Here is a 15662-nt window from a genome sequence, read left to right as displayed (position 1 = left end):
AGAATAGTCTTAAACAGCTTCTATTCTAATTTGCTGTACTATATACCTACATAATATCATGAATTTGTTTTACTTTTATTTTCATGTTAGGTTTCATCCAAGGAACACGTTTCTGAATTTTATTGCAATATCCATAATGTATGAACCATTCTGTAAGCGTATTGGAGTATATTGCATACACACCAAAAGTCAAAAGTCGCTAGTTTTTGAAAAAATTTTAAACTTTCAAGAAAAATTTCAAAGTTCAAAATAATATCATTTTAATATCTAATTGTCGGACTTAATTAATTTAGACAAAGTTAAACACGACGTTTCGGTTGGTAAGTATCTCCAACCATTATTATATTAAAATGTTATATTAAGTGTAAACTAGCAGTTTACACTTGGTAACGGTTGGAGATACTTACCAACCAAAACGTCGTGTTTAACTTTGGTTAAATTAATTAAGACAATGCAAATCCGACAATTAGATATTACTTCTCCATTGTCTGCCACCTTCAAAACCAATATCATTTTAATAAAACGCAATAATTCTTCAAAAATAGTAAAAGCAAAATTTATTTAAAATGTCCTTAAATAAAATGAAATCCAATAAAATTATCTTATAACTACTCTAACAAAAGTTTTCGATTTCCTTTTTTTTTAAACTCTTTTAAAATTTCATCTGGCGACAATGACTTTGTTAGACCACTTTCAATACTAAGAGTGGTTAGTGCTAAAGAACTAAATCGATCCTGCCCCATCGTTGACCTAAACCAATTTTTAATTCTTCTCATTGTTGAGAAAGAGCGTTCGCAGGACGCTGAAGAAATTGGCAAAACTAATGCTATTTGCATAAGGGTATATGCATTTGGAAAAGTCTCTTTTCTTAATACAACTTTAATATCAGAAATGGTAATGTTGTGGCTCTGGCTTTTATTTATGCAATTCCCAATAACGGTCATTTCAGCTTTTAATAGCTCCTTATCGATTCGATTTCCAAACTACCATCAAAATCCATCTGCAAACAATTGAAGACAGATTTAGGTAATTTCTGACTTTCGGAAGAAAATCTTATTTTTAGATGATTTATTATATTGTCGAGAGACCTATAATAAATTGAAATTAGCCAAAACTTTTGTGCCTCATTTTTTATCACAGGTGAATTTAAGAACGTTTCTTCGTGTACTGCGGAAATGGAAGCTTCAACCACATATTCTTTAAGTCTTATACTTTTTGTTTTTTTACGTTTTGAACAATTTTTTTGGGGGGGCTAATTTCATTTTAAAGAGGGCTAAGCCCCCCCGAGCCCCCCCTAACTCCGCCCATGGCCTATAAGCGACTATAAGACATCTCATTCGAGCGATCAAGTCATGACGTCACCGTATAAATCGCTTTAGGCGTTTGTTAATAAACTCGATATGTCAAAGTCAAAGGGAAGCTATACAAACAATAATAAACAATAAATATGGATATCAATTTTTTAATATTTTTTAGAGTCGAGAAGCATTATATTTCTTAGTATTAGTTTTAATTTATTAAATATTAATGTATATGAGACAGTTAAAAAATCAAAACCAAATAAAAATGCAGAAAAGAATAAATTATCAAAAGAGCGAATAGATTTGCAAAAAATACAGTGAAGACCCTGGAGGTGAGGTTGGACGGATATTTTTTAAAATGTATTTTTGATTATTAGTTTGTGTTTATTTCTGTGGAAAAAACGAGTGAGGTTATGTTTAAGCCAGAAACTTTTTTTGATTATTGTATTTGTAAATCTGATTCTAAAAATGTATGAGATTGGATTTAGACTCAAAACGTTTTTAAAAACTTAGACAAATGGGTATTTTCATGGTTTAGGTCAGTTTTCAAAACGAATTTAATACCGATGAAAGTTAAAGCTAATATTTAGATTCTGACAACTGTTAGACATGACGTCATTCGAGCGCAACCATATGATGACGTAACGCTTAAGATATCGTAAGGCAACCGAGTAAGGCGCTTACTCGCTAAAATATGCCTCAGAATCACTTGACAAATCAACTGTCACTTTGACAGCTGACAACCAGAATGCTGTTGAGGTGGGGGTGGTGTTGACATTTTTACTATTTTTCTTCCCTAGTCCCTAGTAAAACCGAATTTTTTGAAAGGTTGAAAATGACTATTACAGATGACCATTTCATACCCTCAGACGAAGAATTAACGGTCCAAGAAGTAAACCTAACCGGCCCAGCCTTAAAAGCAGGCGCGTTCCACTTGGGAAAAGTCTGCGAAGCCGAGAACAATGTGAGGTTACGATGTTACCTAATCGCCTCCCGTTTATTTTGCAAAAATCCCTTTATTTTTAGGAGTTCATTTTGTGCCGTAATGAAACGAAAGACCCACGGGCATGTATCAACGAGGGCAAGATAGTAACCAGTTGTTCCTTGAATTTTTTTAGGCAAATTAAGAAGACTTGTGCTGATGAGTTTGCTCAGTATGCTAACTGCCTGGACAAGTCTAGTCCTGATCAACAATTCACACCGTAAGATATTTATTAATAAATCTTGTTGGAGTTGAATGAATTATAGCTTTGTGACAGTTGTAGGAAAACACAAGCGGTCTTTGACAAATGTGTCAAAGACAATTTAGGTATTGATAGGCCTCCATTTGACTACTTTAATCGGGTACATGTGCATAAAACTGCTCGTCCGAAGCCAGAAGAGCCCAGACCTGCCGTGTATCCAGATGCCACTCCTGGTTTGCCAGAAACAACTGAGGAGAGACCACCAGCCAAATATGGATCTCGATATTTGTTCTTGTGGTAGATATGCAAAAGGGATTCATGTAGTATTTCATTTTGTTAGTAAGAGCGTTAATATAAAAGAACTAGTTTAAATTTGGATGCATTTATTTATTGCTCCTAATTATGGTTTGATTGTAGGCCCCTATACGCATAAAATTTTAATTTAGAACTATTGTTATAAAGCTATATGAAATGTAATACAATTGAATATCAAAGTCAAATAACGTTTGCTCATGGTTTCTTTTTTAAAGCAATAAAAATTAATTTACATTTGAAAAAACAAGCATTTATTGCTAAATGTAATTGTAATGTAATTGCTATGTAAAGTTCAAGTGTCTCTAAGTCAAAGTGTTCAGAATAGTCAAGTAATCAATTCTCTACTCCAAGTTTGTTGGGAATTTCTGAATAAAAAATATGGTAAGTGAATATTTAGATATGGCCTTTACTGTAGCTGAAATCCTGCATAAGGGAAATCTTAAACCAGAATTTCTTGTTGGAATGTTTCTTATGGTTCTTAGTCATTATACACACTTTTCCTTATTCTTAAGTAGAAATAAAGTGTTTGTTATATTCAACTCATATTTCAATTAGATTTTTATTGCTAACCAATGATAATGTTTGTGATACCCTTTTCTGAAACGTGCCTGTTTTCTAGGCTGAATTCTAATTTGTTCTCTAGTTGTTTCATAATTATTTTTGTAAATTTTGTATACACTTCATTTCATCTGTAAAAAAGAAAATACATAAAATGCATTTACCTAAAAATGAAAATATGATAAAACTTATTATTAAGACCATAAAAACAAATATTCACATACAAAATGATGCAATATTAAAAGAATACAACCAATAATAACACAGAACACAAGCCAAAGACCAATCAATTATCCTAGACCTAATCAATATCAGTAAAATTGGACCGGAGGTATCCCTCAAGAGAGTAAAAGGCATGTTTAATTAGGTAGTCTCTAGTTTTGACCTTGATTGCAGCAAGGGACAACAATGGAGAGGCAACACATTAAAAAACTGTATCCCATAATAAGATATACTGTTACAGGATTTGCAGTCTTCAATATGGCTGCACCAATTATCTCTGGTTTCTAGTTTGGTGAGAATGAATAATGAAGTAATAAGCCGACGAACGTGGCCCATGACAAGTACAGTAAGCACTGCAAGATATAGACACATAGAAATGTAAGAATACCCCAGTCTCTTGAATTCCAACCTACATCATTTTCTTTAGAATGAAATTTTAGAAATTAGCCTCACGCATCTTCATTGTAACGCAAATATTTTGAAAGTATAAGCAGAATGGCCCCAGTTAATCAAAGAGTAAGGCATTAGGGAGTAGAAATATCCAAAATAAGCGCTTCTCAGTGTACAAGTTGAAAGTCAGGTGGCTAAGAGTTCCTCAATATGTGACTTCCAAGTTAAACCTGTATCTAATGTGATACCAAGGAAAGTTACTATTTCGTCTAGACCTTGAAGGCAAGGACCACAGTATCGAAGGGAAAAAATATATTCTGGGTCTTGGTTTCATTCATGCATCATCTGATTTAAAACGATCCAATTTTTCAGTCCAGTGCATGACTGCTCGGTCATGGTGCCAAGACTGGATAGACTACTACTGTCGGCAGTCAAAGATGTTGTCATCAGCATATAGATAAAATACCGATTCAAGATGACAGTTGGCCAGATCGTTGATATACATCAGAAATAAAATAGGCCCAAGAACCGATCCCTGTGGTACTATGGATCGATAATAAACATTGTGACATCTACCACCTCCAAAATAGACATATTAATTCCTATTAATCAAGTAAGATTGGAGCAGGTTAATAATCAGATTGTCAAATTTATAGTAAGCGAGCTTCTTAAGAAGTATACCATACTCCAAACAATCGAAAGCCGTCGTAAAAAGGGCGTGAGAATAGACAGTTCTTTCAAAACCCTCTCAAAATTTATCACACAGGTCCCTGACTGCTGAATTGGTGGAGTGTTGATGTCTACCACGTCTACTATAACCATTTTGCTGCATATAGAACAGGAACTTACTTAAATTAGTACGCAATTTGGTGTTTCAACAGGGTTTCTGGAATTTAAAAAAAAATTGAGATTTAAAAAAATTGAAATCAGAGAAATTGGTTGAGTTCTCAGGATCCGACTTCAAAGCTTTCTTATATTGCTATGACTTTTGCGAAAAATACCCTGTGTAATACCTAAGTTAGAAAACCTCGCCAAGGGAACAATAATCAAATTTTTTAATGACCCGCATATTGAAGTCAGATGGATATCTACTTTAACTATTCTTCATAGCATCTTGATTAAAGGTAACTTCATTTAGAGCAAAGCCAGGATCACGATTTCCAGTGAAATATGTCAAAGAATCATTAGAAGGCGGAGGCAGTGATTGTTTTAATGTGGTTGGAGCATTCACAAATGTCTCATTAAAGTTACAAGCATTTATTTCGTTTGGTATTATCTCTTGAACGATATTGTTAAAAGGCTCTATATCTTTCTGATAGCTGATATGTGCAGTTCCACCCGAATTATGTGAGTACTGCATAAATTTACAGAAAATACCCATATATCTGACAGAAAAACGTCGCCAACAGTGACTGTGTATCAAGATCCAGGAATATTGTAAAACCATTCTTTGGAATCTCTCTTTTGGAATCCATCTTGGGAATTTTTTCCCCTAGTGAGCTCTCTTATTGACGGATGCAAAACAAAACTGGTAATGAGGTCAACAAATCTCTCAGATTGTCCTTGACCTGGGTTGGGTTGGGTTGGGTTGGGTTGGGTTGAACCTCACATTAAAATCGCCAGTGATAATAAAGGTTGTAGACAAATTATACCGACAAACTTCAAGGGGTGGTTCAAATATTTCTTATCCAGTAAACATATGTCCGCAAATGAGCCGTTTGCGCTCTAGGGCAAAAAACCCGTTTTTGGTACTATTATTTTGCTCATTAGTTGAATCGCTGTTTGCAATGCAGCTTAATCATTATTTTGTTTGAAAAAAAAGAGTGCACTGTTGGGCAATTTAGTTGCGAACTATTTGGAACATTCCGGGAATAGCTTCTACATGGGTTCAGCCGGCCATTAGCCTTGCTAACAGATCTCCGTCATAAGGAACGGGTGTTTCGTAGACCAAACTTTTTAGATAACCACAAAGAAAAAATGTAGGGGGTAGAGATCAGGAGAACGCACGGGCCAGGCAATGGGACCTTTTCTTCCAATCCATTGTTGCAGAAATCGCTTAATCGCCAAATACCGGCGCACGTTTGTGCACCGGTACACCGGTAAATACTATATAATAATATATAAATATACGGTAAATACACCAAAATGTGGTGGTGCCCCTTCACGTTGAAACCACATGTTATTTGTAAAGTTTATAGGGATGTTTCGCAATAATCGAGGTAAAGTATTTTGTAGAAAATGGAGATAAATATCTGCATTCAAACGGACAGGGAACAAGTAAACAATTATCTTCGGAATATAGATGATAAAGAAATGATTTCTGCCCTATAAATCGCGATTCAGTTAATGCGCAAATCAACGATACCCAAAACAGTTTTTTTGCTCTAAAGCCCAAACGGCTCATTTGCGGACATATGTTTACTGGACAAAAAATATTTGAAGGAGTACATTCTTGCAGTGGAGTTAATAGTTCGATGGGTAACTGAATATAATATACTAAATTTATTTAAAAACCATCAATTCAACATGTTTCAGACATAGAACATCTCCATCGTCAGGGATAACGATTAAGGGGTTCTGTCAAATTTATACGTTTAGTACTCAGACAAGGTTAAATGGTTAAAACGAATTGGGATGCCACCCCCTTTTTTACACTTATTTTGATATTTTTCCTTATTTTCCAGTTATAAAAAAACACATCTTTTTTTATTTTATAATAAAGCAACAGATATTTTTTAAATTTTATTTTTATTGGAAATATAAATTATTAAATTATTACGTAATAACAAAAAAAATACACACACATAAAATATGCAAGTCTGGACCTATTATTACATTATGCTCGACAAGTTTTCACGTTTATAATAGACAAGCTTGGCGATTTACGAATACTGCATATTATTCAAATTTGGTTAAAAAAAATGCAAATCTTTAATTAAAATTTTTGTTTTAGATATTAACAAAAATTTAAAATAAGCATTTAATTGTTAATAAACGATTTTATTTAATATCGCTCGATCTGTGTAGTTATTTATTGTTGTTTTCAATTTTGCAATAGTTTTTTTGGACTACTTCTACTTAACCGATTCTTACAAAACTTTCCGCACATATTTTAGTAGGTTTCCGTGAAAATATTATATTATCATATTTTATGCTTAATCCTTGGTTTAACCCCACAGTCTCAACCCCTGAGCGAGGGTGAGAGCTACCTTCAAATTTTTAAATTAGGAGATCAAGTGATATCCTGACCTGAAAATTTAACAATTAAAAATAAAAACGTGAGGGCGCAAAATTAAATTAATTGTTAATTTTTAAAGAGGTCCGATCTTTAGAAAGTCTCGTAATGTGTCCTAATAATTATTTTCACGTTTTTAGTGCACCAGATTTTATTTAAAGTAGTAGTTTAACTTCACCCAGCGCATTATATAATTTTTTTTTTAGCCCCTTTCGGGTGGCGCCCGCGTGCGTTGCACGTCCGGTTACTGAGGCCCTGCTTCCCGTATTCTGCTTCTTTGGTTTTATTAGTAAAAAACACGACCAGAGATTTTTTGTTCAAAATAGAGCAATATACGCTGAGGATGTGATTTTCTACGCGACATAGAAACGATCTGCACATTCCATTGCATAACTCGGCCTTGTATAAGAGGAGTCCTCATTATACGGCTATCGGGGTTTATCGGTTGATATTAGGGGCATTGAATCTCCATTCCAATTTAAAAAAAATCTATTTACCAAAGCCGGTTACATCTTCAGTGTTTTTATAAATTTAATTTTAGAATATTTATTTAAAATTTTAATATTTTTGTTTATATACGAGTATTTTCTCTATGTGTTTTAAATATAAAAAATCACAATCACATTTGAATGATTGTCCCAAGAGAGAATTCGAAATCTGTTGAAAGTTAAAAAACGGTAAAAATTCTTTATAAACACTATGGCAACATCATTGAAACTTTTATCTTATTTGAGGAAGATGGGACTGACGATGCGATTACGCGAGAAGGAGCTAGAGGACTTTGAATTCAACTGGAGGATTTGAAAAGCATTCATGAGGATCCTTGGGTGTTTCTTACGATTAAGATTCCCTGCTGTTAATAAAAGATTGCTGAAATAGTTTACATCAGCATAGCTGAGTATAAACCACTATAAACGGGAATATATCGATGATTAAAGTAGTAGCTGATACACGAATGAAGTTCGAAGTGTATGAAGAGAAAGCGTGGAACGCAGAGAATCAAGACTGTTACCAGAAGAAGAAATAAAAAGTTACATGCTTACGGCTCATAGTTGAGAGATGGGGAAGTTCAGTTGTTAGTGATAATTGTCGGGTGAATACTTTTAACATCATCTTTGACAACGTGGATTTTGAATTAAGAAAAAGGTGCCTAGCATATGAAAGGACCTATGAAAAGTTTTCAGTGATTACTGAATCTGAATGCATGTGAAATTCGTTGGAATATTGAAACATTTGAGAAAAACATACACTTCAGACCTTGAGTTCTTATTCGAAATTATTCACTTTCATAGTGTACAAAACAAAAGTTGGAAAGTATAACTCGTACGTCATTGTACCTCTTTAAACTCTTGCGTACGAACGAGTTATACGTAATTGTATAATGAGTTCCCAAATGTGGAAATAGCATATCGAATATTACATTTTATTTGCTTCGTATGAATAGTTTGACTCTTTGCATTGAGTCGGATTGACTCGGATTAAACACTGGGACGACTTGATTCACCACTTTGCACCCCGAAACGTCAGACGTGTTTGCAGTTGAAGTAAAGATTTTTTTAAAATCTTGATGTAGCAGTTATTGTCTTGTTTCTCAAAATTAAAAAAAAAAGGTAAAAAAATCAATAATTCGAATTATGATTTTTTATTGTCTTCATTAATTTATGTTCGCAACAAAATAATATTATAGCGGGTTGGGAAGACTTTTCTCCACAAATGAAAATGCCAATCTTTTGTCAAGAGTTATGCATTTCGATAAATTCACTCATCATCATCAGACTCACATCATACTCACATCACACTAGTGTTAGAGTCTGATGATGAGTGAACTCATCGAAATTCATAACTCTTGACAAAAGATTGGCATTTTCATTTGTGGAGAAAAATCTTCCCGCTCCTTTCAACCCGCTATATTGTGGCCGGGGCATTTTTATTACATCCGGCACTGAGTAGGATGATTCATTGTTAGTACTCTATATATTATGGTGTCTAAATTTGAAGAATCTGTATAGAACCGAAATTATTAAAGTTTAAACTAAAGTAAAATATTTTTGTTTGGTCTGAGGGATATATGACTTTGAAAAGGTGTGAAAACATTTTGGAGACATTATCTATCATAACACAGTAATTTTACAGATAATATAAATTCTAATATTATTTATTTCGTACAGAGGACTGGTCAAATAATATACACTATTCAAAATCCAATTTTCAATTTATTGAAAACTACTACTACTACTACATCAGAAGGTATAAAATAAGGAGTATATTGTCAGTTTTATGGGTGCCAATGGATGCCAATCAACTACTTTTCTTGCGAGGGAAACCAAGACTGGCAGGCTTCGCTGGCTATTTCACACATGGCCGACAGAGTTTTACCTGCTGTATCATATTCTGCAATATATTAATTGTTATAAAACTTAAAATTAAAATAAAATAAGTCTTTTTGAAATATTTTCAGTAATACAAAAAAATTTATATTCTAATTAATACTGAGATTCCTATGTGTACTATAGCATATAAAATGCAACACAAAAGTATAATAAATTGTCCAAAAAGAACTTGCTTTTGCAAACAAACATAGAGGATGCATTTTACATGGTGACAGAGAAGATCAAAGAGGACTTGATAAGGAAAAACATTTTTTTTGTGTTTTCTTAGACCTGAGAAAAGCTTTTGATACTGTGGCACACAAATTCTATTTTAACATTGCTTTGAGTAGCAAACTCGATACTCTCTTTATTTCAATTCTTCTCTTTATTCAATTACTTCTTTAATTCAAGAAAATAAACCAGAATATTAGGAAAAATAAGTAACTCCTTGGAAGCCAGAGGTTTTACTTAGCCGCACAAAACGACCCTCACAGTTCGGGCTTTTCCTTTTTAACATTTATGTACATTAAATCATTTCTATTCTTGATGAAGTGTATATTTTGTTTCACGGATGATACCGCAATAACTGGGAACAAACCATTACTGAAACTAAAGGCATTGATAATAATGAGGAACTGACAGGACTTCCATCCCTTATTTTAATCATTAGCTTACCGTAAGTAAGAGAAAATAAAATTCATAGATTTTCATCTAAAACCAAAAAATACCCCAAACTTGAGTACATTACAGAAAACTGTAGTAGAAATCGTGATTATCAATGTGAAAAAAGCAGACAAGAGTAAATAATTGGTTGGTCTTCGTAAATGGTATACTCTTTTATACTCTAGCTTTAGTGTTATGTTAAATTACGGGATCGTAATTTGAGGTATCGTAAACTGCTGACCATATTGAGAACTCCTTAGTTGCACATAAATATACCGGTCGAACTAACAAAGGTTTTGGATGCGGAAATCAATGGATTAAAATGCAGTAATAAATTAAGTTACAAATTAAAAAGAGAGCGGAATGTTTCTCCTACTTGTTCTCTACTCAGTATAGTCTCAATCAATTTGGACGCAGAGAGATGGTCAAGAAGTGTGGCCACTAGTATTTATTAATTATCAAAATAGGAATACACTCCACTGAAGATGTTTCCCTTTCAGAAACTCGGCCTTTTCGGCAAACGTCAATTTTTACATAAAATCTAAAATAACGCAAAAAGGATTAAATTTAGGACATTATACATAAAATATGTACAATTTTATGTTTTAATTTTATGTGGAATAGAAGAAATATATATAATATACATGCAGTTTCTCGCCTTACAAAAAATACTTATAATAAATATTTTTTCCCTTAATCGCCATTGCCAACTTTGGAAAAACTTTCAATACCAATGTTTTAATTTTCTCAAAACGACTTATCGACGTAGTTTATTGTGGACACCTTATATATTGTGTAAAAACTTACCAACTGCAGCTAAGCCAGCCCTTTTCCCAAAAATCGACCCGTTAAATGGGGGTTTCCTGTAAGTCGCTTCTGCTGGCGTTAAAACGAGCAAAACGAGACAGGCGAGCAAAAGCGCGGACATGAACTTAGACATGATGGTGTAATAATCTGTACCGTAAAACAAGCAAATTGGAACTGTATAAAAGTACAGTGGAACATCGCGCTTTTATACTCCTCAACCCCTTTATTGGTTTAAAAAAGCAATTTAGGATCAATTCGCCGGAAAATGTGGTGTCGGTAATCTAATAACGCGCGCTCTCGCCTCCATAATGCATTTCCCAGATGGTTTTTCGGGTTATGGCACGATTTTAGGGTTTCATTTTTTTTTGCTTAATCTTGACATTGTTTATTATGAACCGATTTTCTAAAGAGACAATTTAAGTTAAAAGTCAGCTAAGGCAATTTTTAAACAAAAGGAACATACATGTGTTAAGAAATCTATTGTGACCACAGTAAGTATCTCAAACAGGTTCACCCCAATAAAAGATACCTATCAGTTTTATAAACCAAGCATAATTAAACAGAAATACCGGAGCTCCTTTGGTGTTGCGGCAGAAGACAAAGTCAATATCATGGAAGCCACCTTCGGCCCACAAGTGTTATTATTATTAACATTAACCAATATATGAACTATCAGAGTCCAAATCAACCACAAACCACGTAACAGCGGTTGATGAGGCCACGTACTTAATAGACCTTTCCTGACGCATAACAACGACTAACCAAAATCCTACTTTCGAAAAGTCAAATACTCGGCCAAATGATAGTGCAAATGAACAAGATAACAATATATTAAGTGTTTTCCATTTCAATATTTGATCTGTTCATAATAAAACACATGAATTAAATGCATTTTTTTCTGACAAAAAGTTTGACATTGTCACTCTAAGCAGTGGTAAAATAAAGATTAATTTAACTATATATATATCCTGCGGTACATTGTCTACCAATAATTTGTCAGACCATGAGTTGGTATTCTTAGAAATTAATTTGAAAACATGTAAGCCGCTACCAAAATTCATTAAATATAGGTGTTACAAAAATTTCGATATACGCGCATTTGAACATGACTTACATGGAGCAAATTGGTTTAAAATTTTGCAGTCTCATAATATCGACGAAAAAATTAAAATACTTAATGAAACAATTTTAGCCTCTTCTGAAGTCCATGTGCCATTAAGGGAGGTTAAAGTCTCAAAAAAACCGGCTCCGTGGCTTAATAACGAGGTCGTAACGGCACAAAATAAACGAAACTTAGCTTTACAACAATTTGAACAAAACCGCTCAAATGAAAATCGCCTCTTATACAACCAATTTCGTAACAACCTAGTTAAAATAGTAAAAAAGGCTTGTTTTCAATATTTATGTCAGCAGGTATTCCCTTCAGTTGTTAACTTGTCACCTGTAGATAAATTAATTTTATGCTTAGATTTAAATGTTACATTTCCTACTTATACCGGGCTAAAAAGTTTACTATATTAAATGTGGTAGTAGATTTAACAATAAGAATAAGTATTCTAAAATAATTACTTTCATGAGTTCATTTGTACTAAACTCAAGATTGTCTGTTAGAATGATTGTGAATGAGTTTAGAGAACATGGATTTCGTCACACTGTAGTCTTAGCATGTCATCTTTTATCTTTTTATGTGACAATGTCTTTCATTAAAATACACAAAATCAAACTAAGGTCTATAAATTTATTGTTAAATTTATAGACTTAGAATTATAGAATTTATTGTAAAATTAATCCAATTATGTCTGATAGCGCCATAGTAGTAGACTCGTCTGAAAAAACTTCAAAAGATTTGAATAAAGAAAATTTTTATATACAGAAGTTAACAGAAATACCACCATAGCTTTTTTAAACGTTCAGTCTGTGCAACCCAAAATTGATGAACTATTTATATTTCTCGAATCACTTAATTTTCCTGGTATTGTGACTAAAGTTGAGCTTGGTTACGACCCCTTGAACCTTTGTATATGACAAATTATGTAGTAGTAACTAGATTTGATAGACTAAGTACAATTCATGGTGGTACTTTAATTATGGTGAAACAATCTTTACATAATAGACTTAAAAGTGAAAAAATTGACAGCTCTAATTTTTTCTTACAGGACAAAGTGTTTGAATTTTCTGTTGTGTTTTTTGAAATAATTAAGGTTTATGTAATTTGTATTTATAGGTCACCATCCACAAATGTTTTGATGATTGAATGATTTTTAGAGAGTCTAGATGTGCAATCATTAACTAATTTGTTAAATTCTCTTAACTTGTTTATGCATGTTGATGAGCCTACTAGATTCTCTGCCTTTTTTTGTTCGGGTCTAGATTATTTATGTAGGTCTTTTGATACTGAAAGTGTGAAATGCAATACGGTAAATGCTGGATGATCAGATCACGAGGCTGTTGTTGCATCATTGCTACTTGAATATGATGGTCATGGTAAACTTCAAAAAAGGGTGGGTCGTATATTTTCTAAAAAAATGTTGAAAGATTCAGTTTAATTTGTATAGAGACCCATTGGGAAAATGCCCTAAGGTTTGATAATCCACGTCAGGAATTCCACAATACTCTACGTGTATTATTTACAGTTATGAAAAATAAAGAAAAGAAACCTTGGATTACTGGAGGTATAAAAACATCCAGTAAAAATATGAAGGCATTACATTATATAAGAAAGTATTTGTCTCAAAATGTACAGTTTATATCATTTTATAATAAATATCGGAAAATTTATAAGGAAGTCATAAAATCCGCCAAATATAATTACTATCAACAGAGTATTTTAAATTCATAAAATAGATTAAAGGAGTCCTGGAGAATAGTCAACAAATTAAGAGGCAAAACCAACTCTCAACATCATCTCAGACTTCAATCCTTGATGCTATGACCTGATAAATGAGTTCTACTGCAATATTGGACATAACATGAGTTTATGATGCTTGCACTAATCATTTGTCTGTTTCGGATGTTTTCGTTTTTGCTCCGGTTTCATCATTAGAAATTCAGAAATTATTTGGACAAATAAAAAATAAAAATTCTGGGTATGATGATATCTCATTGAGAGTGCTGTCAAAAATGGTGGAAAAACTTTATAATTAAAAATAGGGTCCTTTCATTTTTCAATATGCACAACCTTATAAGTGTACAGCAGTTTGGCTTGCAGGCATCCCTAAGCACGACTGATGCTATTTTCAATTTTTTGGAAAAGTTATCTTGGACTAAATAATGGTTATTGTGCTGCCGCAGTTTTCTGTGACTTCTCTAAATCCTTTGACTGCGTCAGCCACGGTATACTGTTTAGTAAATTGGAGGCTTATGGATTCAGGGCAAATATTCGGACGGATTTATGTAAGGTAAAAAGATGGTGTGATGCTAATAAGCTGTGTATAAGTTGTAATATTTCTAAAACAAATAATATAGTATTGTCTGCTAATGTGAGCAAATTTCTTGGGTTGTATATTGATTCTGGGTTAAAATTTGAAAATCATATAAGCACATTATGTAATCAAATTTCCTCCATTATGTAATAAAATGGCTGTTATGCTCTTCGTGCCATTGTGAATAATTTAAACAGCTCAGTAGCTAGAGCTTCATATTTTTCTTTAGTTGAATCCCATCTTCGTTATGGTATTTGTTTTTTGTCTTGATGTCTTTAATAAGGTATTTGGAATTGACGAAACAGTGGGCTGCCAAGGCAGTTGCACATATAGGTCTCCTGATGGACCCGTCATGCCCCACCGGGGGTTACCAGAGCCCAACGGCCTTAGAGAAACCTATAAGGCTCTCTGGTCTGAAGGACTTAAAGTCGCTCGGTACACTGAAATTGTTACCCAAGTATTTGAACCTGGCGCGCGTGAGTGCTGGGCACTTCCCGACTACATGGTCAACGGTTTCATCCTCCTCACAGCACCATCGGCATTCCGGGTTGTCCGCAATACCGATAGTATGGAGATGGCTTCTTAAGTGCCACCGGTTAAAAGACCTGTCACTAGTCGAATTTCGCGTCTTTTTAGGCGTAGTAGATTTTTGGTGAGACAGGCAGAGGGCCCACCTATGTGCGCTTTGGCCTGTCTCATACCAGGGGACCCAGTCCATCTTCGGTGGGACCACTTATCCAGCAGACCCTTCATTGATGCGACCGCAACGCATTCAACTGCATCCAACCTGTACCAGTTTTTTCAGGACTTTTATGCACTCTAGTACAAGTAAGCTTGGATCTTACCTTAGCGGCCTTAATGGCAGCTGTGTACCAGATGGTTCCCCTATTTAGCAATGCAGGTCTGTTGGAATGCTGCCACTCCTCTCTGCCTGCAATATGCGTCACGAATCCCTCGCAGTCCACAGTCACTGGAGCCATGCAGTCAATACCCATCAGAAGGAGAGGACATTCCTGTATGGCCCGTGACCAAATTTTTGCGTGACCGGTCTCGCCAGCACGTAGTTCGCCGAGGACGTATAGCCTGTACGCAGTCCTCATTGCACAAATTTTCGCTTTCTCAGTACATGGCCACCAAACGATAGCCCCGTATGTGAGAAGAGGTCTCACAATGCGCGAGTAGATCCAGTGGAGGAT

The 15662-nt window shown here is 34.1% G+C and overlaps 2 protein-coding genes across 2 annotated transcripts; one reads left to right on the top strand and one right to left on the bottom strand.

Moving 5' to 3' along the window:
- The first annotated feature begins 2043 nt into the window (after window positions 1-2043).
- On the top strand, window positions 2044-2861 carry LOC126750183 (NADH dehydrogenase [ubiquinone] 1 alpha subcomplex subunit 8). The gene is made up of 3 exons (XM_050459715.1): window positions 2044-2265; window positions 2328-2503; window positions 2561-2861. The coding sequence occupies exons 1-3, from the start codon at window positions 2137-2139 to the stop codon at window positions 2784-2786; spliced, it is 531 nt and encodes a 176-aa protein (XP_050315672.1). The 5' UTR covers window positions 2044-2136; the 3' UTR covers window positions 2787-2861.
- Window positions 2862-9398: 6537 nt separating this feature from the next.
- On the bottom strand, window positions 9399-15057 carry LOC126750213 (neuropeptide SIFamide). The gene is made up of 2 exons (XM_050459757.1): window positions 11045-15057; window positions 9399-9596 (listed from the first exon to the last, which is right to left on the bottom strand). Exons 1-2 carry the CDS (start codon window positions 11175-11177, stop codon window positions 9508-9510), a joined length of 222 nt encoding a protein of 73 aa, XP_050315714.1. The 5' UTR covers window positions 11178-15057; the 3' UTR covers window positions 9399-9507.
- Between the last annotated feature and the right edge of the window lie 605 nt (window positions 15058-15662).

This window comes from Anthonomus grandis, chromosome 2 (genome assembly GCF_022605725.1).
Source record: "Anthonomus grandis grandis chromosome 2, icAntGran1.3, whole genome shotgun sequence".
NCBI lineage: Eukaryota > Metazoa > Arthropoda > Insecta > Coleoptera > Curculionidae > Anthonomus > Anthonomus grandis.
The sequence above is the reverse complement of the archived record's forward strand: the minus strand, read 5'-3'. Positions and strand labels throughout refer to the sequence as shown.

Bases quoted from the DNA above. Each gene is read 5' to 3' on its own strand.
- LOC126750183 (XM_050459715.1), top strand. From the start codon at position 2,137: ATGACTATTACAGATGACCATTTCATACCCTCAGACGAAGAATTAACG. The intron at 2,266-2,327 runs GTGAGGTTACGA...CTTTATTTTTAG, and splicing joins TCTGCGAAGCCGAGAACAAT to GAGTTCATTTTGTGCCGTAA. The intron at 2,504-2,560 runs GTAAGATATTTA...GCTTTGTGACAG, and splicing joins CCTGATCAACAATTCACACC to TTGTAGGAAAACACAAGCGG.
- LOC126750213 (XM_050459757.1), bottom strand. From the start codon at position 11,177: ATGTCTAAGTTCATGTCCGCGCTTTTGCTCGCCTGTCTCGTTTTGCTC. The intron at 9,597-11,044 runs GTAAGTTTTTAC...AATATATTGCAG, and splicing joins GGCTGGCTTAGCTGCAGTTG to AATATGATACAGCAGGTAAA.